Source organism: Natator depressus, chromosome 20 (genome assembly GCF_965152275.1).
Source record: "Natator depressus isolate rNatDep1 chromosome 20, rNatDep2.hap1, whole genome shotgun sequence".
NCBI lineage: Eukaryota > Metazoa > Chordata > Testudines > Cheloniidae > Natator > Natator depressus.
The window spans coordinates 25,820,216-25,844,146 of record NC_134253.1 but is presented as its reverse complement, the minus strand read 5'-3'; the positions used below and the strand labels follow the sequence as shown (position 1 = coordinate 25,844,146).

The 23,931-nt window shown below is 58.1% G+C and overlaps 3 protein-coding genes across 7 annotated transcripts in view; 2 read left to right on the top strand and 1 right to left on the bottom strand.

The window, feature by feature from the left end:
• The window catches only part of CARM1 (coactivator associated arginine methyltransferase 1), a 52,828-nt gene extending 49,830 nt beyond the window's left edge, over positions 1-2,998 (top strand). For 2 of the 3 annotated variants that reach the window (XM_074935088.1, XM_074935089.1), the window contains exons 14-16: positions 449-526; positions 1,421-1,492; positions 1,756-2,998. In XM_074935088.1, the coding sequence (XP_074791189.1) occupies positions 449-526; positions 1,421-1,492; positions 1,756-1,892 (287 nt within the window). In that variant the 3' untranslated portion in view covers positions 1,893-2,998. The remainder of the gene's footprint in view (positions 1-448; positions 527-1,420; positions 1,493-1,755) is intronic. The other variant, XM_074935090.1, reaches the window with a different exon arrangement.
• A 307-nt stretch (positions 2,999-3,305) lies between these two features.
• Positions 3,306-15,324, bottom strand: YIPF2 (Yip1 domain family member 2). Of its 3 annotated transcripts, none has more exons than XM_074934830.1 (10): positions 15,217-15,324; positions 9,387-9,448; positions 8,012-8,154; positions 7,439-7,519; positions 6,147-6,234; positions 5,701-5,817; positions 5,287-5,453; positions 4,931-5,113; positions 4,437-4,557; positions 3,306-4,020 (listed from the first exon to the last, which is right to left on the bottom strand). In XM_074934830.1, the coding sequence occupies exons 2-9, from the start codon at positions 9,415-9,417 to the stop codon at positions 4,438-4,440; spliced, it is 930 nt and encodes a 309-aa protein (XP_074790931.1). In that variant the 5' UTR covers positions 9,418-9,448; positions 15,217-15,324; the 3' UTR covers positions 3,306-4,020; position 4,437. The 3 variants fall into 3 exon arrangements, with proteins under 3 accessions (XP_074790931.1, XP_074790929.1, XP_074790930.1); XM_074934828.1 differs by lacking the exon at positions 15,217-15,324 and adding an exon at positions 10,526-10,660; XM_074934829.1 differs by lacking the exon at positions 15,217-15,324 and adding an exon at positions 9,834-9,898.
• TIMM29 (translocase of inner mitochondrial membrane 29) lies at positions 10,688-12,873 on the top strand. The gene is made up of 2 exons (XM_074934832.1): positions 10,688-10,764; positions 11,213-12,873. Exons 1-2 carry the CDS (start codon positions 10,716-10,718, stop codon positions 11,830-11,832), a joined length of 669 nt encoding a protein of 222 aa, XP_074790933.1. The 5' UTR covers positions 10,688-10,715; the 3' UTR covers positions 11,833-12,873.
• Positions 15,325-23,931: the final 8,607 nt, after the last annotated feature.

Sequence of the window (23,931 nt, the reverse complement as noted above, 5' to 3'; positions counted from 1 at the left end):
CTGCCCAGTCCCTGGCCCTGGGATCCAGAGCCCTGCAAGCAGGGGCCTGGCGCACTTCCAGCGGGGGCTGCTGGGCAATGCTACTTCCTCTGGCCGCAGTCCCGGGGCTGCTGAGCTCAGCTGGCCAAGTGCCGGGCCCTTCCCAGGGCACTTCCCCATGGCCGAGAACCCTGAACCCAGCCTCCCTGCCCGGCCCCAGGGACTGTCCTGGGCTGCCTTGGCCATCTCCCCGCTGGCCTGTGGTTCCCCTCAAGCCAGGGCCCTCCGGCTGCAGCGCTGGGCAAATCCCGGCCAGCCCCAGGCTGGGGACCCCTCGGCCGCAGGGGGGCAGACGCTGAGGCCCTTGGATGGATTCTCTGGTTGGTTTTGGGGTCCCCAGTGCCATGGCTGGGGGTGGAGGGGGGGCGTCCCATTGCTGACCCCTCCCCATCTCTCCCCCTTGGTGCAGGGATGCCCACGGCCTACGACCTCAGCAGTGTTATTACCGGTGGCTCCAATGTCAGCCACAACAACTTGATTCCTCTAGGTGAGTGTCTCAGCATCTGAATGGGAATCCCCTGGCAGGAGGGGTCAGCCCTGGAACTGGGGTGCTGCAGGGGGGGCCCCTGGTTGCGGGTCTCTGGGGGACATGGCCCCTGGCAGCTCTGGGCTTCAGTCATGGCAGAGGGTTTGATGTGTGACTCTGGGGGAAGCCCTGGCTGCCTGGACCAGCCCGCAGGTGCCGCAGTGTCCCGTTAATTAGGGGTTGTGCCTGGCCCCAGCTGAGATGGGGGGACCCCGTTGTGTGGGGTGCAGCACAGACCCCAGCTGAGAAGGGCCTCAGGCTGAACGTCACATCGGAGCCATGTCCGTAAGACCTACTTGTCACTCTGGATCCTGTTTGGTCCAGTCCCAGGGGCTGGCTGGTCTCGTCTCCCTGCTCCAGGCATTGCAGCTGTGGGGGTCCGCGGGGCCCAGCTGTGGTGACAATGGGGGCCTGGTCGGCCGGATTTGAGTGAGTGGTGCTGCAGCCCCAGGGGCGAAGGCCCAGCCCCCTCAAACCAAGCTGGGGGGCAGGGCCAAACAGTGCCACCACCCCGGAGCGGAGGAGCCGGCACTGTGGGGTGAGAGCCGGGCAGAGCCCAACCCCCCCGGGGGGCAGGATCTGACTGAAACCGCCCCAGAGCCTCCACCCCCAGCCTATCTACTGGGTTGCGACTGGCCATGAACAAATGGGTCCTGAGAACCACTGGACTAGAGCCTTGCTGGGAGTGGCTTTTTGGGACACAGCAGCGCCCACTGCTGGCAGGTTGTGGGAGTGCATCTGTAACCCTCGGCTGTGGAGCAGCTGCTAGCCCCTGGGCCTGTGCTGCTGGGGGAGGCCGGGACCCTGGGGGGGCCCCTCCCCTGCTCACGCAGCATCTCCTGTGTCTCCCTGCAGCGGCCAGCGCGGGGATTGTCAATCACACGCACTCCAGGATGGGCTCCATCATGAGCACCGGCATCGTCCCAGGTAACGCTCCTGGCCGCGCCCAGCTCTGTTCCCCAGGGATCTCGGTGTTCCCGAGGGCGTCCTCCCGCCTCCACTGCCACCCGCCCGTGGCCTTGTCCATGTGCCTGTAACTCGGGCGGTGGCCTGAGCTGCAGAATCCCCTCTGCTCTCCCAGGCAGCCCCCCAGCAGTGGGCAGGGGAGGCCTCGGCTCGGGGCACCACCCCTGCTGGAGCTCTCGCGGGGCGGGCAGATCTGATGGCGACTCCTTTTGTCTCCTCCGCAGGCTCCTCCGGCAGCCAGAGTGGAGGCGGCTCGAGCGCTCACTACCCGGTCAACAGCCAGTTCACCATGGGGGGCCCCGCCATCTCCATGGCCTCCCCCATGTCCATCACCACCAACACAATGCATTACGGGAGCTAAAACCCCTCCGCCCCGTCTCTGAACTGACAGCGCCAGGAAACCAAATGAAGATGACCCTTCCCCCTCTCCCCCTGTGACAAACTGTTCCCACCCCCCCGCCAGCTGGCTTGCTGGGGCCATTTTTACCGGCCCACAAGCCCAACCCACCCATCAGCTCCTCTGCTCTTTGATATTGGACTTGGACAGTTTTTTATGAAATGTCAAACCTCAGATTCTCCGCCCGTGTCGAGCCCCCAGTGCTAGCTGTCCCCTGCCACCCGATCATGTAGTGAAGTCCTTTTAGTTCACCATCTTCCATGCTAGCCGGGGCTGCGCCGCTCGGCGGCGCCATGGCCCTGGCTGGGCGTTTCACAGAGATGGCCGTGGCAGTGCCCGGTGTCCAGGATTCCTCCCTAGGTGCAGCTCTGGGGCTTTCAGGCCTGGCCCCCTGGTCTCCCCTTGCTCCCTGCTGGTGCAGGGCACCTGGGCTGGGAAGGTGTTTGGCCAGGCAGCCGGCAGCAAGGCTGTCGGAGTAGCCCAATGGAGCCCCTGCCCCCAGCAACTGCAGCAAATCCCGTGCCTCGTTGGGGAGGGTTTTTTATCATCCCAGCCCTAGTCTCTGCTGATGCCTGAGGCGGTGGCCTGGCTGCTCATCAAGGCAGCTGTGACCAGCAGGCCTGGTACCTGCCTCCAGGGAAATGCTGGTGTGGCAGGAGAGCATTCAACAAAACTTAAATGTCCCCAAACTGTGGCTACCGGCTACCTAACTCCTTTGTGCCATGGGGACCAGCAGTGCCAGGGTCTGCTGCCAGCTCCACGTCCCCTCTGAGCAGGTGGCTGGAGCCTGCTGGATCACCCTGCCCCCTCCTCTTGGCAGAGCAGAGCCAGCCTTGCCCATGGCCCTGGTGCCAGCTGCTGGGGCCTGGAGTTAAGGAGCTGTGGCCTCTGCTGGGAAAGCCCCCTGTAGCCCCCCAGGACAGTGCAGTCCGGTAGTGTAACCGCCACCCAGGTAGAGCGCGGATGGTTTTTGTTTTGTTTCCTTTCCAAGAGCCCCCCATGGTGATTTTCGAAAGGATTTTGCAGGGACCCCTCTGGAGAAAATGAAATAAAGGAATTATGTGTTTCATGGAGGCAGTTTCCTTCAGCTCTGGGGCCAGCCCAGCCCGGCCGGGCTGCCCAGGGGGGCGCAGAGCTGCTGTGGCACCCAATAAAGCAGGAGGGGTTTGAAGGGCTGTTGCCAGGGTGGTTGTTTGACACCTCTTGCTGGAAGCTCCTTCCCTGCAGCCTGCCAGGGTGGGCCTGGGGCCTGTTCTCCCAGCCTCTGGCACCTGCTGCCCCTTTGCAAAGCAGCCTCCTGCCAGCAGCAGGGAGGGGAAGGAACCCAGCCAGGGTGAGTGACACCACCATCCCCCCAACACAGGCACCAGCCCTGGTCCCAGGTGGGGCAAAGCCCCAGTTTATTTCAATCATCTTTGAATAGAAAACAGCTGACAGCTCCCAATCCTTGGGCCTTGCCCATGGAGCAGCCAGCACTACCACTGCCCCCCATGCCCTAGAGATGGGGGTGGGGAAGCCCGAGTACCTCGCTAGCAGAATCCCCTTGTCCATTAACCCTCCATAGCATGTGTTCTGTCCCAGCCCCCCCGGCCTAGCCCGGGGAGTAGCAGGAGAGCGGTTCCAGGTCAGGGGCAGCTGTGCTGTCAATCAGGACCTGGCAGTGCTGAGATCTGCCTCAGGAAGGGGCTGCAAACATCAGCCCTGGGGCCAGCAGAGGTGTCTGCCTCCCGGTGCTGCAAGGACGCCCCGAGAGCAGGGCCTGGGCTCTGTCCTGGCGGGACTCCTGCCACTGACCGAGCCAGGCTTGAGTTGGGGGCTGGTCTGGTCACTGGAGCTGATGGCCCTGCTCCCAGCTGGGAATGAACCAGGGCTGAAGTGCTGATGCAGCAGGAGAGGGGAAGAATTAGACACACTGAGTGTCCTGGGCTCAGCCACTGCCAAGCTGCCGCCCCCTCCCTGTGCAGCGTGGCTGAGTTCCACGGGCTGGGGGACAGGCCGGAGGAAGGGTCCTTCCCGAGCTGGCCGGAGCCTGGGCCGTGGCCCAGCCGTGGCTCTGGTCTTTCGCCTGTGCCCAGTGCTGGGGGATCCATACCTACAAAAGCAGAAGCCCACTGTGAGAGAGACGAGGTTACAAATCCCACCCTCGGCTCCTGTGGGGCAAGAGCTCAGCCTGGTTTGGGCACTGGGCCCAGCCCCCAAGGGGGGTCCATGGCTGGAGGGGGCAGGCACTAATCCAGCCCCTCTGAAGACCAGATCATTCCCAGCTACTAGGGCCCCATGGGCTCCCCAGCCCCCTGCAGGGCACATGCAGCTCCCCAGTTTTGAGGGCAGAGAGACTGAAGCCAAAGATCTCACTCTGTGGGGAAACTGAGGCACAGGGGCCTGCATCAGAGCTGCTGGCCCATCCCCAACTCCCGAGGAGCAAGTTCTGTCTCTTTCCAGCACCCATAGCCCTCGCTTCCCCCGCCTGCGCGTTCCCCCAGGGCCCGAGTTCACCTGATGGCTTACCTCACTGGGGGAGGGGGACCGAGGCATTGGCTGGGGGAGGGAGCAGCACCGGGGGCTGCTGGGCTGTGACCAGGGTCTGCAGGGGAGGGACGGTGCTGGGCAGCGTCCGGAAAAAATAGAGCTACAAAAAACAGGAGAAGGGCAGGATCAGCTGGGGCAGAACTGGCCCTGCCCCTCTGGCTGATGGGGGGGAAGGGGGTCATGCCCCGCCGAGCACCTGCCCCAATGGAGGGGGGCTATGCCCCTCGGACTGCAGAGCACCTGCCTCCTGAGGCTGGACAAAAGCCATCTCCCCCAGATCTTCTGTGCCTCAGTTTCTCCATCTGTACTGGGCCAGTGCCACGACCCAAGCAGGGTCCCCAGAGCTCAGGGCCTGCATCTCCTCTTGCAGCAGCAACGCTGGGGAGAACAGGAGCCATCTAGGCCCCGTGGGTCTCTTCTCCCCGCTGCGCAGGGCAGCGCCCCGGACAGGCGGCCGGAAGCACTGTTCATACCTTGCAGCCGAGGGCCAGCAGCACGTGGAGCGAGACCATGGCGGCCAGCGTGGCCAGCGTGGCCGGCTTGCTGTCGGAGCGGAGCAGCGGCCAGAAGGCAAGAACCAGCACAGAGCCAGAAAGCGCTGCAGCAAAGGCCAGCAGGAGCCACTGGAGCCAGGCAGCCGGGATCAGCCACAGGATCTGCCAGGGGGTGGGAGAGAAGGGAAGGGGGGTCAGGCACCCTCCCCCAGAAAACCACCTGCCCCAAGGGAGGCGGGGCTCCCCCGCTCAGAGGCTTTTGGGGCACCTGATTGACTCCCCGCCAGGGCAGGGGTCTGCCGGAGGGTTGAGCCCTCCCTGGGCCAGCCGCTCACCGAGGTGGGGATGTAGACGAAGAGCGAGTAGCCGTACACGCAGACCGTCTCCAGGAAGCTGTAGGAGCCCACGTGGAGGCTGAGTCCCTTGCGCCACTGCAAGTAGCCCCAGAGGGCCAGGGGCGCCAGCCAGGCGTAGCAGTAGATCACCACCCCGGCGATGGTCACTGCAGGAGGGCAGAGACACTGGTTAGCGGCAGGGACGTGCAGGCAGGGAGGAGCCAGGGCTCTGCCGCCTGGCCTTGCCCACAGATAACAGCGAAGACAAACCACCGGCCGTGAACAGCAGCAGGGCTTAGAGCAGGGGGCTGGGAGCCAGGACTCCTGGGTTCTGTTCACACTTCTTACTCGCTGCGTGGCCCTGGGGGAAACCTCCCCAGTGTGGAGAAGAGTCCCGCCCCCGCGGGCTCTCACCTTTGTGGAACTGGGGGCTGTAGTGAAAGGCGGGGTCGCCCCGTTTCTCCAGGGCGTGGGACACGTTGCTGCTGACGGCGAGCGTGAAGGCCAGCGTGGCGCAGATCCAGAAGGGCCCTGGGGAGGCAGATGGGGGGCAGGGTTAGGAGGGGCGTCGACAGGAGCCAGACAAGCGCCACGAAGCTGCTCAGTGCCAGCCCCGCACCCGGCGGCCCTCAGGGCTCCCCCCAGATCCCACCGTGGAAGCTGACCTAGGACGGCCAAGGCACCAGCGCAGCCGGGTCACCGGGTGCGGGCGTCTCGGCTCCTGGGCCGGTGCTATGGCTGCCGAGCCGAGGAGAAGGGTGCGGGTTAGACGAGTGAGTCGCTGGGAACCCAGAGCTGCCCCCGGGACGTCGGGGACCACCGGGGGTCGGTGCGGTTCGGCCCGGCCTCGCCGGACTCACCGTATAGGTCCGGGTTGTTCCGTAAGTGGTGCCGTACGAAGTTCTTCCCAGGCAAGGGCAGCAGAGACCCCTTTATCCTGTCCAGCACCTGGCGGATGGGACCAGACCAGGGTTAGTGGGTCGTCTCCAGAGCCTCGGCTCTGGCCCGTCACTGCCTCACGTACTTCGCCTGCGAGCTCCGTGGGCCAGCACCGACCACAACAGGGACCTGCCCCTGCCCGATGGTACCAGCAAAACTCCCCTTTAGCCCCCCAGGGCACTGCTGCGTGTGCTATGCCCCGAGTTACCGGCTCCCGGGGAACTGGGATCGGGCCCGTGCCATGCAAGAAGTCAGAGGAGACCCACAGCGCTCTCAACCCACTGTGTCGATCTGGTTCCACTTCCCCGTCCTCGGGTCCCAGCCCAACGCTGCAGGCCGGGTCGCAGAAATGGCCGGGAAAAGGAATCCGAGGTTAAGGCGTTCAGATCCTTGGACGAGCGGCAGAGCAGAGAGCTCGCCCGCACCTCTGTGGGGGTGTAAGCAGGGAGAGCCACCCCAGGGACGAGTCTGGCCTGGCCCCAGCTACAGGGCCTGGCCCCAGCTACAGGGCCCGGCTGTTTAGCTCAAGCTCTGGCCGCTCATGGCATTTCGGTCCGGAGAGCCAGGATTCAATCCCCAGTAGGAGGTGACCAGTTTCCATCCACACCAAGCAGGCTCCGAGCAATGCGAAGGCCAATGCTGAGACGCGCTAGCTTTGGGCCTAGACATCCAGCCAGGCCTCAGCATTTCCAGTCACTGGAAGCTTTTGTTTTAGGTGCCTTTTGCCTTCATCGGGGAAACGGGCTTCCCTCCAACAAGTGCCAACCGGGGGTCCAGTTGTAACTACCTGCCTCCGTTCGTTCTAAACTCGGCTGAGATCCGGCCCCCGTCAGGCCGGGCGCTGCCCAGAGACATGAGGGGAGTTCCCTGCCCTGAAGACCAAGGAAGGGTCATTTCACAGGCAGGGAACTCCCACGGCATGACTTGCCAAGGTTGCCCGGGCTGTCTGCGGCAGATCCGGGACCACCTTCACCACAAGACCAACCTCCTTGCCAGGGGGCGGCGTGTGTCCATCTGGGGACATCCCTGCCCACACCGAGTGCAGGTCCATGTCCTGCCCCCCTGGGAAACGGAGCCGCCGTTTCGGCAAGGCTCCTTGGGCCGCCACAGCCAGGCTGGCGCGACGGCCCGTTTGCCTCTCCCGAGTTGCTGCTCCTGCCCGCGTCACTTTCCAGCCGACCAGCGGATACGTTAGACAGGGAGATTCTGTTACCTGGTAGGTGTCGACATCAAAGAAAGTCTGGTAGTATTCGAAGGTCCAGAAACTGGGCTGCTTCTTCTGGCCACTGAGGAGCTGCGTGGATGAAAAGACGTGTGACTGGATGGTCCTCGGCCCACGTGCCAGACAGCCAGGTCAGGCTCGCGGCAGAAATCTGAGCCGCAGCCAGGACCCTCTGTGATGGCGGACAAGCCGTCAGCCTTTCTGCTGAACCCGGGGATCAGGGTCTATTTCCGGTGCGGGTGAGTCCCTCCCCCTCTTGTACCCTGGCCGCGGCTGTCAGAGCCAGGGTTCTTCTCGGCAGCCAGACAGGGCCCCGATTCAGGGAAAGGTTTAAGCACGTGCTTGGGCCCCACCCAGCGCAGTCTGGGCTGGTGGTTTTGACAATGAGGATACTCGGGCCGGGGGCCCCTCCAGGCTGCCTCAACCGGCAAATGGCAACTAGTCACTGCTGATGGGGCAGCTGGGGCCCTGGGATGGGTTGGGTCCGGTGCCCCCTGGAGGGGAAAGACCCTGTAGCCCACTCAAGCCAGCCAGTCCCCCTCCCTGCTCAGCTTTTCCTCTCACCTCGGTTTTATCTGTCTCCTCCCCTAGCTCGCCCTCCTCGTAGCCGGTGCTCACGTCCACGGCCACGTGGCTTTGCCGCTCGCTGATGCTGGTGGTTGTGGCGTCAGGGTTCACGGCCAGCAAGTCGGCCGCCTCGTCGAATTCTGCAGGGAAACCCCCAGCGGTCAGAACAGGCTGGAAATCAGCATCCACAGCTCTGGGATCTCTTTGGCTGGCAGCTGCGTCCCGAGCCCTGCTCTGGTGCTCCCCGGGCAGGCTAAAGCCCTGTCCATTCTCATCGCCTGTGCTGGCTCAGATCTGCCCACACACGGGTGAAATCCCTGTATCAAGCCAGCTCCCAGCCTGCCCTTGGGCAGCCTCAGCCAAGCCTCCGGAGCACGACCACTATCGTCCCCCTCAAAGGGTTCAGACCCCCCCTCCTCCCTGGGGAGGCCCAAGTGAAACTGAAAAGAGGAAGAGAAGGGATGGGCCAGTTAGCTCTTTTCTTACTCGTTGGATTTCAGTTAGGGCACAGCAGGGGATAGGTCAGATTAGGAACACAAATATCACCAGCTGGGGTCAGCCATGGGGCCCAGCCTGGCCAGGACCAGCTGCTGCAGAGGAAAATGCAAGAAGCCCTGCAGGTGGGAGTGATGGGATAACCTGCCCCCAGGGGCAGGTAGCTCCTGATCGCTGCTGGTCACAGGTTAGATCAAGCCCTGAAGCAACTTCCTAACTTGCTTATTTACCATTCTGACTCTAGACACTTCTTGTTATCCATAACAACATCCAGTCCTCTTTTAGACCCTGTTAAGTGTTTGGCTTCAGGATATTCTTGTTATGGTGAGTTCCACAGGCTAACTGTGGCCAATCACTGCATGGCTTTGCTTTAATCAAAATAATAATCCCTGGTTCTCACATAGCATTTTTCATCCACTAATTTCAAAGCACTTTGCAAACGAGTCAGTATCATTATTCCCATTTGCATATGGGGAAACTGAGGCAGGGAGAGGGGAAGTAACTTGTCCAAGGACAGCCAGCAGGCCAGTGGCAGAGCTAGGCATAGAATCCAGGTCTCCTCAGTCCCAGCCCAGTGCTCTATCCACTAGACCTCCTTTAGCTGAGCCCGAGGGGGAAAGAAGCTAGCAGGACAGATCCTGGAGATGAAGGTGGCCCCAGGCCTGAGATGCAGAGTAGCCTCCTGAAATGCACCAGCCTCTAATACACATTTTCAGGGGGTGATGTTCAGCCCAATTAGGGGAGACCCAACTACGTTACAGGACCCGGAGGAGTTTGGAATCCCATGTGAGAAACAACAGACAAAAATACCCATCTCCTCCTCCCCCACAAATTGCGATGCTCGAGACTGAAACCTTTACGGAAGGCAAACACTCACCGTGAAACTTGAGGTCATCTGACGTGGCCATTGCTGCAGGTTATCGCATATCAGGGACTCTGCTGCCAGGGCAAAGCAAACAGCGCTTGTGACGTGAAGGCTGGACAGAGCAGCTGGGAACAGCTACACACTGAGCCCCTATGGGGCATGACCGAGGTTCCCCATCTCGCCCCATTGTGCAGGTGGGGAGAGGACTCGCCGAGAAGGGAAAGTGACTTGCCCAGGGTCACACAAGGAGTCAGCGATGGAACCCAGGTGTCCTGAGTCAACCCACTTCCATCCACCAGACTACACTCCTTCCCAGCGCGGGGAATGAAACCCAGGAGTCCTGACGGCCACCCCCCACCCCAGCTCCTACCACTCGAGTGCCCGGAGCTCTGGTACTTTGAAGCTACTTCCCTTCCTGCACATGCATTTCATGCCAGGCAGCGGGCGAGGTCCTTTTACCGCTTGGATTTCGCCGCACGTCCAACGCAGGGACGCTTTCAGCTCCAAAGCAGCAAGGCCCCAGCTGGGCCAGGAACCCCGGAGGGAGGGCAGGGCGGGGGGAGCAGCAGGTGCTTTGTTTACCCGGCTGCCTTCCAGATCTGCCCCTGCCCAGCCCCACGCACCAGAGGAGCGGCTCCCCCAGGGACAAGCCACGTCGGTGCCAGCGTGGCACCGGGCGCTGCCCAGCTAGAGGGGCGCCGCGCCCGGGAGGGAGCTGGAAGGGGCAGCCCGGGGCGGGCAGCGGGGCCCCCGTTTGCCCCACCCGGCTGACAGACGCTCCAGGGCGAGTGTGGGGGGACCCTGCTGAATCCTTTGGCCTCCCCCCGGCCCTTCCCCGCCCCGCCGCGACCTCCCAGCAGGGTTCAGGCCCACTGTCCCCATTCTGCGAGGGGGGGAAACTGAGGCAGGGAGCAGGCTGGGGCTGCGAGCCATGGGGCGGGTTAGAGCCGCTGGTTCCTGCCATGGGGGCACCTGCCTGGCCGGGGGGGCACCCCAGCCGGGGGAGGAAAGGGGGGGCTTAGACTGAGCCGCCCCCCCCCCCCGCAGAGCTGGGGGAGGGGCTCATGAAGCAGCCCAATGCCCCTCCCCCAGGTCCCCAGCAGCCCCCCCGAGTCTCACCTGCCGTCGTCCCCCCCCCAGCCCCCCGGTACCTGCCCGGCCTCCCCGCCCCGCTGCTGCGTGTCGCTCTCCGCCCGGCCTCGCGCACCGCCCGCGCGCGCGGGGGAGCACGAGTGTTTCTGCCCCTCCCCCCCCGCGGGCCCGCTGAGATGGTCTCGCCCGGGTCCGTCCCCGTTTCCCGGCCGGGCGGAAACCACTTCCGGTCCGGGCAGCGAGCGGCCCATGGCGGGGGGCGGGAGCCGCTGGCAGCGGATCGGCTCCGGCCGTTTGGGTGAGGGGGCGGCCCGGACGCCTGGGTTCTTTGGGAAGGGGGTCGGAGCGGAGAGGGGGGGCGGCCCGGACGCCTGGGTTCTTTGGGGTGGGGGTCGGAGCGGGGAGGGGCGGCGGCCCGGACGCCTGGGTTCTTTGGGGAGGGGATCAGAGCCGGGGGGCGGCGGCGCCCCGGACGCCTGGGTTCTTTGGGGAGGGGGTCGGAGCGGGGAGGGGCGGCGGCCCGGACGCCTTGTTCTTTGGGGCGCGCATTAGAGTAGGGCGCTGGCAGCCCGGTGTCCTGGGTTCCGTTCCCAGCTCTGCCCCCCCCCACCCCTCCACGATCATCCCTAGACTCTTCCCCTCCTTGAGCCCCCCCAGTACCCAGACATACCCGCCCCCAGAGGCCTGGGGTGTTCGGGCCTCGCTCCCCGGAGCCGGCAGCACCTCAGCTTTCCCTCCCCGCGCAGGTCTGTGGTGCAAGAGCCTGCTGCACGATTACGCCGACGCCTGCCGGGATGTGGCCCTTGGCTTCAAGGAGCGGCCTGGGAAAGCCGGACTCTACCTCTCGCTGCTGGCTGGAGCCACCGCCTGCAGTCTCCAGGTCCCCTGCGACGCCTCGTTCGAGTCCTCCCTCCTCGAAGCCTCGGGCACCCTCCTCCTGCTCTCCCCCTGGGTCCGGAACAGCGGCTCCGAGGGGCACGTCCAGCGCCTGATGAAGCTCCGGAACCAGGGGCGACTGCGCTACCAGAGCCTGGTCTTCTTCTCCCTCGTCTACCAGGCCCCCTTTGATGCGGAAGCTGCTCTGTACCAGGCTCACTGCAAACACCTGAAGCCGCGCTGGACGGACTTTCCCGGGCGGATCCTGGACGTGGGGTTCTTGGGCCGCTGGTGGGTTTTAAGTTCGAAAATGAAGGATTCTGACATCAATGAAGAGGAATTCAAGTATCTCCCTGAGCATCTCAGGACCATCTCCCCCCAGAACCTCCACTCGGCGGCCAATGAAAAACTCTTTGACGAGAAATACAAACCCGTCATCCTGACACAGGAGCAGATTGAGCGGGCGGAAAAGGAGGAGCAGCAGCAGTGAGCTCCGGGAGCCTTAAACCAATGATCTGAACAAAAAGACTTCTGTTTTCTGTGGGCTCTCCGGGACGGTCGGTCTAGGAGCTAGCGCTATGGGAGGATGGGGAGATGAAATACAGAAAAAATCCTATAATGAAATATAATTGTGCTGATCCAAGCTATTGCTCGCTGCCTCGTGGCCCAACTGTGCTGAGGTCAATAAATCAGTTCTGTGAGTTTTCCATTCACCGATGAGCTGTTCCTGGGATAAGTTAACCACTGGTTCCCCTTAACTTGCAGTCGCCATCGCTGGCCCGATGTTGGGTGTTCCTGTCTAAGGCTGGTCCATATAAAGGGGCTGTATTCCAAAAGGAAACCACCTCCTTGTTCAGTCATTGTTTGGGTGAGGGACCTCAGTGGAACAACAGTGCACTAAAGAACGGCCAGACTGGGGCAGACCAAAGGTCCATCTAGCCCAATGTCCTGTGTTCCGACAGTGACCAGTGCCAGGTGCCCCAGAGGGAATGAACAGAACAGGGTAATTATTGAGTGATCCGTCCCCTGTCATCAAGTCCCAGCTTCTGACAGTCAGCGTCTTAGGGACACCCAGAGCATGGGGTCCCTGCCTATCTTGGCTAATAGCCATTGATGGACCTACCCTCCATGAACTTATCTAGTTCTTTTTTGAATCCTGTGATAGTCTTGGCCTTCACAACATCCTCTAGCAAGGAGTTCCACAGGTTGACTGTGCGTTGTGTGAAGAAATACTTCCTTTTGTTTGTTTTAAACCTGCTGCCTGTTAATTTCATTGGGTGACCCCTTGTTCTTGTGTTATACAAAGGGGTAAATAACACTTCCCGATTCATTTTCTCTACCCCAGTCATGACTTTACAGACCTTTCTCACATCCCCCTGGGTAGTCTCTTTTCTAAAGTGAACAGTCCCGGTCTTTTTAGTCTCTCCCCATACGGCAACCATTCCATCCCCCTGATCATTTCTGTTGCCCTTTTCTGAACCTTTTCCAATTCTAATGTATCTTTTTTTGAGATGGGGTGACCAGAACTGCACGGAGTAGTCAAGGTGGGGATGTACCATGGATTTATATAGAGGCTTTATGATATTTACTGTCTTCTTATCTATCTTTTTCCTATTGGTTCCTCACATTCTGTTAACTTTTTTGACTGCTGCTGCACATTGAGTGGATGTTTTCAGAGAACTATGTATAGTTGGGATTATGTTTCCCAACGTACATTACTTTGCATGTATCAACATTGAATTTCATCTGCCATTTTGTTGCCCAGTCTCCCACTTCTGTGGGATCCCTTTGTAACTCTTCGCAGTCTGCTTTGGACTTAACTATCTTGAGTAATTTTGTGTCTGCAAATTTTGCCACCTCGCTGTTTACCCCTTTTTGCAGATCTTTTCTACATCTGTTGAACAGCACTGGTCCCAGTACAGATCCCTGGGGGAATCTCGCTGTTTACCTCTGTCCGTTCTGAAACCTGAATGGAGGTCAGTAGTACATGGAGGTCAGTAGCTGCAGATTTTTAGCTCTAGAATCATTGGTTTCGTATTACTTCTGGCTTCTTAGACAAAAAGTAAGACTTCAGCCTGTGTGTGGGTCTTCAGTGGGCATGCCCAGAGCAGCGTTGCATTGAAAGGGATCGATCTGGTTAGTGTTTAGCAGCAAGGCCTGACTCCTCCATGATACTTGTCTTTCTAGAGTGAAAAGAGCTCGCACGCAGACATTCGCGGCTCTGTAGAGCTGCGTGAATAGCTGACTCTGGGTCATGGGCCAAACCAAAAACCGTTGTGGCTGGAATAAAACGTTCCCCTCGACCCACAACCACATGGTTGGTTTTTACTTTTTTTCACACTTTAAAAAAACAGCGAAATGAAACTGAAGCCGATTTCTAACCCAAAAGCCGTTTTGAATCGAAATGTTGGGGATTGAAAACATCAATGTGAAACGTTTCAATTTCTTACAATTTTTTTCCCCAACCAAAGCGATTTGGCGAATTTGACACAATTTTAGGGTCCTAGCGACACGAATTAACAAAGTGTTTCCATCTGCATTTTTTTGTTGTCGGTGGTGGTGGAAAAGAATTGTCTGTAAAATTTCACCTAGCTTTAGTTTTCAGAACAAGTGGGAACTTTTTCCTGTTGGATCCTAAAGAGGCAGCAGAGGGCACTAGAGAATTAAGGAAAAACTCCCATGTGCTGCTTCGGCGGAGGTGTCACGCTACCTCGTGCAGTTCTCTTTTGGGCAGACGTTCTCTGTAGCAATAGGCCATCGCTGGGTTGGCCCCCATGGGAATGGTTCCATGGTCGATTGGTGGGTGTTGCAGATCTGCCCTGGCTTTGGGGGAACTGCCAGTCCAGTGACAGAATCGCACTGGGGCAACCGGCACTTCTCTCTTCTGGGAAAGGTGATGGGGGAAGGCAGGAAGGGGAACATGGCTTCACAGACCAACCAGACTGTTTGGCGGCTGGGTTGGAATTGCGAGGCTGCGTACAGGAGCACGTCGGGTTCTTGTGAATTCTGTCCGAATGATTTATTAACCTTTTTAATAAGTGATCAAATAGCTGCAGGGGCCAGGCTCTGAGAGGCTTTCACAGCGGAGGGATTCCTCTTTGAGTCGCAGGAGTCTTTGATCGCGGCACGTCGGCTCAGCCTGCCTTTGAGCTCCACTCGAGACAATAAGTGGCCTCTGGGCTGTGCCGACTCTCGGTTCTCTGAAGGCCCCTTTAGGCCGATCTGGGTCCTCTGACGATCCCTGCTGGGAAGGGGCCTTCCTCCTGGCTGGTGTGGAATTGGCATAAAGGCCCTGCACCCGCCTTGTTTCCAGCCTCCGGTGTGGAGGGGCAAATCAGGGAGCAACCAGAGCTTGTTGCATTACAGCTATTCTCTGCTTCCCAAGGGGCAGAGCTTGAGTTAGAGCAGCCCCAACACTGCTCTAACTTACACCAGGGGTCAGGCAGCCCCAGAATGAAGGAGCGCAAAGGGAACTTCAAGCCACCAAACCCCTTTCCTTCCCCAAGCACAGGAAGAGGGGAGCTGAGAATCAGATCCACAACCTATCCAGTGCTCGTGCCCCACTCGCAGAATGAGAGATGGGGATGGTGTGTTAGACACACGCTGTGTGTGTGTCTCTGTAAAGCTAGAAAGCCCATGAGCGTGTGACAGAAAGCAAGAGGGGGGTGTGCAAAGGAGTCTGGTATGTGGTGGAGAGTAAAGCTAGAAAAATGTGTGTGTGTGCGCGTGCACACACCCAGAGAGAGACAAGGGAGACTGGGTGTGTTTGCAGCGGTAGAACTGTAGGTTCTGTGCGTGAGAGAGAACTGGAGAGACAGAGATGCTGTGAGTGGCTATGTTCATGGTGTGGGAAAAGAACGACCCATGATCTCACCATTCTCCGCTGTCCAGCAGTCAGGCACGTAGGACGAGGCCCAGCTGACCGGAAGCCTCAGTAAATCCTTCTGCAGGAACAGCCCATCTCTGCAAAGCTGCAAGCCCTTCCTGGCGGTGGGTGGGAACGGGAGCCCTGCAGTTCTGATCTGTGCATAAACTCTCAGTGCCTTTGGTATAGAATGTCTTTCCTAACCCAAACTGCTCTGAAGGTCTCTGCGCAGCAATATGTGCTGTGTAAACACAGAGGAAATTTGGGTTTCAGTAGCAAACTGTTCCTGTTCTGTGTTTCTTATTCTCCTTTGGCATGAGCTTTATTGCGCCTACCTGGTTAATTTCACGTCGTGGCTTGTTAGTCATGCAGACCTCTTCTTTATGGCCTTCCCCTTGTCCTGGGAGCAGTCCCTTCCAGAGAAAAGGCCGTTGTCTGTAGCAGAGTCGAGCCCTGCACACCGAGTAACACCCCTGGCTCCGATCTTGGCGCCGTCCAGTTTTCCAGAGATTCTTTTCTCTGGTTTTAATGCCACGGATGAGCTAAAGCAAGACAAGCAGCAGACGGGTGTAGTCACGTCTCGCTGTTGCCAGAGATGGGAGGCATTTGTGCAGCGTCGGCCTTTTAAGGGTCGCTGAAGGAGTCGGTCTGATGCTCTGGACAGGCCAGCTCTTCAGCAGAAGAGAACGCCTGGAGTGGGTCATGTACTATTGAGGTCTAGTGCCCCTGAGGATCTGTGCTCACTGGGACCGTACTGGAGTGGGAAAGCGGTCAGCAGCAAGTGGTGATGGGGGTGCTCCCCTCTCAAAGCTAGTGCTGTGCGGGGGCGGAGGGGTGTTGTTGAAAATACCGTTTGTGCAAACCAAGCTGAGGTCCTGGCCGCTCGTGGTGATGAGAGTCCCCCGTTGCAGGGCGGTCGCCTCAGTTCCGACGCGGCTGTTCTGCCTCCCTGATGTGTGTCGCGCTGCTTCTGTCCGATGCAGAATTTTTCTTTGCACCTGGTATGAAACCGCTGGGAAGTGTTTGCTGTGAGCTGCTTAACAGCTGCTGCCTCCAGCCCAGAGGTGGCTGCGTTTTAGCAGTGGATGAAATTGTAGCTCCGTCTTCAAAACTGGACTAATTATACCTCCTTTCTTCCCACCCTTGGTTTATACAGACTGTGCGCCCTTCAGAGCAGGGCCTCTCACTCGCTTAGTGTCTGTGCAGCGCCCAGCACGATGGGGTCCCCAGTCGCAGTCGGGGTCTTCGCAGCGCCTGCCACGACAGGGGCCCTGATCTTGGTTGGGGGTCTGGGCAGCATCTGGCACAATGAGGACTCCGATCTCCTTTGCTTATGTTAGACACTGGGACCCTTTAGGCTGAAAATCTCACCACTTAAGTACTCAGCTTAGGAGCATCTGGGCAATCGCAGACTCGATGGCCAATAAACTACACCTGTTAGTGAAGATTTCTCTGGGGTGATCTCTATTCTAGATGGAACTGTGGCTTATTTCCCTGGTGCCAACCATCCTAGTCAATGCAGCTCAATCCACAGGCACCCTTTTCTGTTGATATAAAAGTCACAGCTTCAGCCTAAATGCAGGTCCCTAACCTTGACCCAGACATGGGCACCCAGAGACAGCTCAGCGTCCCTGTTTCTTTGCCATATTGTGTTTTCTGTTGCCATTTACTGCGCTGCAGGAGCATTTCCTAGCTCCCCAGGCCAGAAGCGATCGCTGTGACCATCCAGTCTGACCTGCTGCATACCCCAGGTCAGAGACCCGCCCCCAGTTCATTCCCAGAGCAGAGCTTTTCGGGTCACATCCAAGCAATGATGGAGAATCTACCCCCACCCTTGGTACATTATTCCCAGGGTCAGCTTCAGAAAGAGGCGCTGGAGCAGATTGGTGGGGTGGTTTGAGGAAGCAGCAAGTAATCTTGGTGGCTTTCTTGTGATAAAGAGTTTGGATGGAACTTGCTGTCTTTGGCCACATGCTGCTGCTACCTAGGGGCTGTAGGCGCCACAAAATACGGCTTGTTAGCAAATCAAACCAGTGCTGGTTTCTGGTGCCCTGGCAGGTCCCCTGGGAGGAGTTTTCTTTGTTTCAAGTACCAGAGCCCAGGACTCTGTGAAGAGGTGAGACCGAAATCGCTTCAGCAAAAGGGCGACTGGGGATCTTGATTTGTACGTTCACGGGACTTTGGGGGGCGGGGGGAAGAGATGCGTTTCCCCACGTTGGGAATGTTCAAAGGAAGAAGGAAAGTGACCAACCTAGAAATTGGCCTCCTTGAAGGGAACAGGCTCTGCCAGTGGCATGCTGGGTGACCTTGGGCAAGTCCCTTCACCTCTGTGCCTCAGTTTCCCCTCCCACCCTTTGTTATTTAGACTGTAATCTCTTTGGGGCAGGAACTGCCTCTTATATGTTTGTGCGGGGCCTATCTCTGGTGCTTATACAGGCCCTATTAACGTAGTAACTGAGCCCCTTGCACTCTTCGTTAGGTACCACTGAGGTCCAGAGAAACAGCGCATCTTGCCCGAGGTCGTACGTGAAGCCTGTGGTGGGGCAGAGAATTGAACCGGGGTCTCCAGAGTCAGGCAAATACCCCCTGTGGGGCAGCCTAGGCTCCTGGTTCTAGCCGAGCGAGGGAAGACTTCACACTGTTGTAAAAGGCACTGGTAAGCCCTCACCCGGATACGCTCTGATTCTGGAGCAGGTGCAGGGAAGAGCTGCCAGGCTGATCGGGGAATGGGGGACCTGTCTTCGGAGAGGAGACAGAGAGGCTGGCTCAAGGAGCCTAGCAAAACGAAGGGAGCAGATCGTGCTCTATGAATACATCAAGGGGGAACCCACTGGGCAGCAGAAGAGCCAGTGAAGCTCAGGGCGAGGCTGGCACAAGACCAAATTTGGATGAACTGGCCGGGAACAGATCGGGGCTGGCCACGAGAAGCTGAGGATGGAGGGTCTGGGACAGTCTCCAGTAGGTGCAGGGAGGACAGCAAGCCAACTCGTGTGCTGATGGAGCAGGCTGAGATGAGGGAGTCACTGCGGTAGCAGGGGCTGGACTCCAGGAACCAGGAGCTCCCTTCCAGCCCTGGGTCCTTTATTCCAATGAGTCCTAGACCCGTGCGGCTAACGCCTGCCCTGCCCATCCTCTCCTCCACAAAGGGACCCTGATCTCCGTGGGGATCTCTAGGCATGGCTGTGTGTGTTCTGTGTCGGTGCAGCATCTGCCCTGCCCTCTGACTGGCTCCTAGGCACTACCGTAATACACCGAGTAAAGAACGTACAGCGCCAAGCACAGCGGGGTCCTGATTCGTGATTGGGGCTCCCAGGTGTTACCATAATACACCTAATAAATAATACACGACACAGATTAATAAGTGACTCAGGGACAATCTGCCATGGAAAAGCATTCAGCTGTAAAGACGCTAAACACAAGTTTTTTGTCTCGTCCCTGAGGTCAGTAAGTTGTTTGTGGCTCAAAGCTGCTGGTTCCGAGTGGACAAACAGCAGCAGTTTTGTGAAACAGATTTGAGTTGGAGACTTTAGCTCAGCTCCGGTAACAAGTTCAGTTAAGTCTTTCCATTGGGTGTTTTATGAAGAGCGGCTGTCTGGCCGCTAAATGCAAATTGATTTGTTAAGAACACTGTCACAGTATGTAACGCATGCAAATATCAGCAGCCTCTTAAATAGCTCTTAAATAATTACTTCCTGCTAAATGATTAGCTAGTGGATCCTATGAAAGGGAGAGTAAATGCGCATTGCAGACACCTTTAGAAGTGTTACTAAAGACACTGATCTGAGCTTTGAAATTCTTCATGTAGGGAGTCCCTCCTGGTAACAAACTTGTGTCATCTGAACTTCCCCCACTTTGTGCAATGCTGAGAAAGGAATTCTCTTAACTAGTTGAAGGGACAGTGCTGAGATTAGGGCAGAATGCTTGCAGGGTCCCTGCGAGAGATGTTAGCAGGGGAGTACGTATTGGTGGTTGGAGCAGGTTGGCCAACTATTTCCGGTTGGTGACCTCTAATCTGACGTCAGAAATGTTCATGACCCCCTTGCCTGGCTGGTACAAGTGTGGGTAGAAATTGTATCAAGGCTAAGCCCATGGAAACGACTTGGCACGTGGAATCCTTCACCTTGAAAGGTCAGCGTGCGTGGAAGTGAGATTTTCTTTTCTTTAGATTACACTAAATATATTCACTGCCTCCAGAGCTGGCTTTCAGATCATGACACCCCCCACCCACCCCCCATTGGAGAAACCCTGGGTTGGAGCAAGGAACTGGCACTCAGAGCCGAGAGTGAGCCGAACTCTCCTCCCAATTAAGGTTTCATTAATTAACATCTGTGCAGCTGGTTAAGATCACTGATGAATGGCTCTGGAGACAGGCAGCGGATTATTAAGCATCAAGGGCTGCGTTGTTTTGCTTGTGACTGGAGAGGCTTGTCAGGCCACTGATGTGAAAAGGGCCGAGGCTCTTTTGATGAATGGCGTTTGCTTTCTCCCCATCTCTCTTCCCCCTGGCCGGGATCTGAGCCTTCCAATCATCTCTGCTCCTGACACAGCCAGGAGAAAGCGGAGAACGGCCAGGGAAGAATGACTTCAAACAGCCCTGCGAAGAGAGAACCTCCGACAGAGATGAGCTCGCTCAGCGAGGAAATCGCCAAAGAGAAGGCGCCCTGGAGCAAGTGAGTAGCGAGTTCCGGAGTCGCATGCTGCCTCTGGGGTGAGATGGTATTTCATGTTCCCGTGACCGTGGAGGAGATGGACAGGTCCTGGCTGACATGGCGGAGTTACAGTCATTGGGATCGGGGCGGGGGTGCAAAGAAGAAAGGGCGTGAATTGCTTGCATTAGAGGAGCAGTGTGAGAGCCTGATTGGGAGCCAGGACTCTGGAGTTTTATTCCCAGCTCTGCCACTGACTTCCTCTGGGAGCATGGTCAGCTTACCTCCGCCGTCTCGCTTTATTCCTTACTTTCCCCATCCGTGAACTGGGGATGGTAACGCTGACCAACCTTGCAGGGGGTTCAGTCCGTGCCCCAAGGACTTCAGTGGGAGCAGCCGACAGAAATGCTCAGGAAGGCCCTGCAATGAGCTCCGAGTTCTGCCCCGCTGCAATTATTTGCAAGTTTGCGGCCATTGTTATTAGGCAGCCACAAGCAGGCTACACAGCACAGATTTTCCAGGGGTCCTGACCCCCCCCCCAGCCTTGCTGTGCTCAGTAGGCCATGCTCCCTGCTAGCCCAGCACCGCTCTGGGAGGGAGAGATGGTTGATTCAGAGATCAGCACCTTTAAGGTTAGATGGGCCCATAACAGCCATCTAGACTGACCTCCTGGGTAACACAGGCTGGAGGATAACACTGCGTGATTCCTCTATCCAGTCTGTCACTCTGGTCTGAGCGAGGTCGTATCCGTTGGAAAGAGACACCCAATCTCGGTCAGCGTTGGCGAATCCACCTCCTTCCTAGGGAACTTGTTCCCAGTCTTGCACCTGTTGCGAGCGCAGAGCCCCTTCCACGGTGGGAACACCCTCCTCTTAGCGCTCCCTGGGGGCCACTTGGGGAAGCGCATTATTAGGCTTGTGGGACGTTGTGAGCCTGCTGCCCTGTTTGCTTGGTCAGAGCGGAGTGCAAACCTCTATAATTTGTCTTAGGGCAGCTAATATTTTCCTTTGTGATTTTTTTTCCCCAACTACAGCATTTTGCTCTCCAGGAACCAGGATTTCATTCTTTTCCGAGCTCAAGTTTAGCCCCAGATTTCCAACAGACAGCTTGGGGTTTTGGGCATCAGGTTTGGAAATACGTGAGCTCCACCTCTGTGCCAGCGGCAGAAGTGTGAAGCAATTGTAGAGACTTGGGGCTTCCCATCGCAGGGTGCCAGCTGGGCAAGTTCCACCCCCTTCTCCTTTATGCAAACGAGCTGCAAAAATACCTCTGGAGAAACTGCTTGCGGCATTAATGCTCTAATGGGGCATTCCCCTCTTAGCTGATTAATCATAACAGCACAGGCTTGCTGGCATTATGATTTTACATGGGCCAAGCCGACCGTGTCAGGGGTGCAGCAAGGGAAGAGATGAACCATGGGGAGGGAAGTAACTGGTAAAAGATGGGGAAGGAATTTGAGCAGGGGTAGCAAAGTCCTGTTGGTTCGGGAGGAAGCAGATTAGCACAGCTGGGGCTGGGGGCAGTCCAGGGCTGAGATAGCAGTGAGGCCGTGGGTCGGGACTGAGGGGCCTGGCAGAGCGGGGAGCTCAGGCCTGGGAGAGCGGTGCGGCCGTGGGTCGGGACTGAGGGGCCTGGCAGAGCGGGGAACTCAGGCCTGGGAGAGCAGTGAGGCCATGGGTCGGGACTGAGGGGCCTGGCAGAGCGGGGAGCTCAGGCCTGGGAGAGCAGTGCAGCCGTGGGTCGGGACTGAGGGGCCTGGCAGAGCGGGGAGCTCAGGCCTGGGAGAGCAGTGAGGCCGTGGTCGGGACTGAGGGGCTTGGCAGAGCGGGGAGCTCAGGGCTGGGAGAGCAGTGAGGCCGTGGGTCGGGACTGAGGGGCCTGGCAGAGCGGGGAGCTCAGGCCTGGGAGAGCAGTGAGGCCGTGGGTCGGGACTGAGGGGCCTGGCAGAGCGGGGAGCTCAGGCCTGGGAGAGCAGTGCGGCCGTGGGTCGGGACTGAGGGGCCTGGCAGAGCGGGGAGCTCAGGGCTGGGAGAGCAGTGAGGCCGTGGGTCGGGACTGAGCGGCCTGGCAGAGCGGGGAGCTCAGGGCTGGGAGAGCGGGGAGGCTGTGGGTCGGGACTGAGGGGCCTGGCAGAGCGGGGAGCTCAGGCCTGGGAGAGCAGTGCGACCGTGGGTCGGGACTGAGGACCCTGGCAGAGCAGGGAGCTCAGGCCTGGGAGAGCAGTGCGGCCGTGGGTCGGGACTGAGGGGCCTGGCAGAGCGGGGAGCTCAGGGCTGGGAGAGCAAGGTGGCCTGCAGGTCACAACTGAGATGTTTTGCCCCATGTCCACAACGTTTCCTTTGCAGGCAAATGTTTTCATCGTGGAGGGAAAGTTTCTAATAAATCCAACGATTAAGCCAAACTCTTCCTACATTTGATATTCAACTCCTAGAGCTTAAAGCCAGATGGGACCATTAGATCCTCTAGTCTGACCTGTCCAACACAAGCCATTGCATTTCGTCCAGCTCCCGCTGAGCTGGGCCCAGGAGTTCTCTGTGGTTGTTTTCATGGGACTAGAGGGAAGACACTCCATTCTACTAACTACATTTCCCTGGGAAATAACTACCGCACTTGGCTTGTTACCATTCCTGCCTGGGTTTCACACTGCGGAAAATCTAGAGCGGCTGCTCTGGAAAGGCGAAAGTCCCTGAAGTGCGAAGGCTTAAGGAGCAATTTTTCACAGTTTAGCACAATGACAAAGCAGCAGGGAATTTATTCTTTACGTTCTTGTAGGCGAACAATAGTTGCATTGTACCGGTAGGCTGGCTTCCTAGTGGCTGCAGGGCCCGTGGCACAAAACACGACTTGTTTGCCCTTGCAGTGGGCATCAGTCCTAGAACTGGAAGGGAGAGGTCACCTAGTCCAGTCCCCTGCACTCATCAAAAGAAAGTGAAAGATGCGTTAACATACACGGGTGTTTGTGGAAAGCTGCACGCTGCGTGTCCAGTGGTAAGTACCTGGTTCCTGATTCCAGAGAGTGGGAAGCAATTGCTGGGGTGGGGCTGGGAGTCAGGGCTCTCCTGGGTTCTGTTCCTAGCTCTGGGAGAGGGGTGGGAGCTAGTGGGTTAGAGCAGGGGAGAGGAGGGAGTCAGGGCTCCTGGGTTCTGTCTCCAGCTCTCTCCTGATTTGGAGTATGTCCATGGGAGGTCCCAGTCCTGTCGATATTTAAAACACGGCCCTGGAGTCTCAGATTGGAGAACAATCCTGCCTCTTAGGGTCTCACCAGAGCCCCATCAGCTGTACTTGCCACTGTTCTGCGAGCTGCCCAGGGTGGCTGATGAAAGTCTATAGCCAGAACCACTCGGGTAGGTTCATAGATTCCGAAGCCGAAGGGACCATCTAGTCTGGCCTCCTGTTATCACACAGACCGCAGGACCCCCCCGGCCCCATCACCAAAGTAATGCTCGAGCAGAGCTTTTAGAAACGCATCCGGCCCGGATTTTGAAATGATCAGTGACTGACACTCCAGCACCACCCTGGTCAGTTGTTAATTACTCTCACTGGTAAAAATGTGTTCTTTGTTTTCCTCCTGAATCCGTCTTAGCTTCAACTTCCAGCCCCTGGATCATGTTAGACCTTCCTTAGCTAGACGGGAGAGCCCGTTACTAACTCTTTGTTCTCAGTGACGGTATTTATAGACTGTACGGGGGACACTTGATTACAGTCCGTAAGAACAAACGGGAGCATGTGCTGGAAGTGAGAACTGCCTTATAAAGCCAGGGAAGTTAGAGATGGAAAAGCCCCATTCAGTCCCACCTCGTCCGTCACCAGTAGGGGCTCAGATTTATCCCTCCCCTCACACAAACTGTGCCCGGGATCCTGCTCAACCCCCCATGTCACAGAACCCTGAGCTTCAAGGCTTTAAATGGAGGAAGGCGCAAAGCCCTTGGCTCTAGCCAGACATCAATGCCCTGCAGTTTTTCAGGGTGACTCGCTGCTCAGAGAATCGCCAATATTTGACGGTAACTCCGTGGAGCAGCCAAGGCCACCAGCTGCAGCCGGTCACGCAGCCCAGCTCTGGCCTCTGTTTCCCTTTGCT

What these genes read in the sequence shown, in the direction of transcription:
- TIMM29 (XM_074934832.1), top strand. Translation starts at nt 10,716, where the DNA reads ATGGCGGGGGGCGGGAGCCGCTGGCAGCGGATCGGCTCCGGCCGTTTG. An exon ending in GATCGGCTCCGGCCGTTTGG is followed by an intron (nt 10,765 to 11,212) that starts GTGAGGGGGCGG and finishes CTCCCCGCGCAG; the next exon opens with GTCTGTGGTGCAAGAGCCTG.
- YIPF2 (XM_074934830.1), bottom strand. Translation starts at nt 9,417, where the DNA reads ATGGCCACGTCAGATGACCTCAAGTTTCACG. An exon ending in AGGAGACAGATAAAACCGAG is followed by an intron (nt 7,520 to 8,011) that starts GTGAGAGGAAAA and finishes TCATCCACGCAG; the next exon opens with CTCCTCAGTGGCCAGAAGAA. An exon ending in GAACAACCCGGACCTATACG is followed by an intron (nt 5,818 to 6,146) that starts GTGAGTCCGGCG and finishes CTGCCTCCCCAG; the next exon opens with GGCCCTTCTGGATCTGCGCC.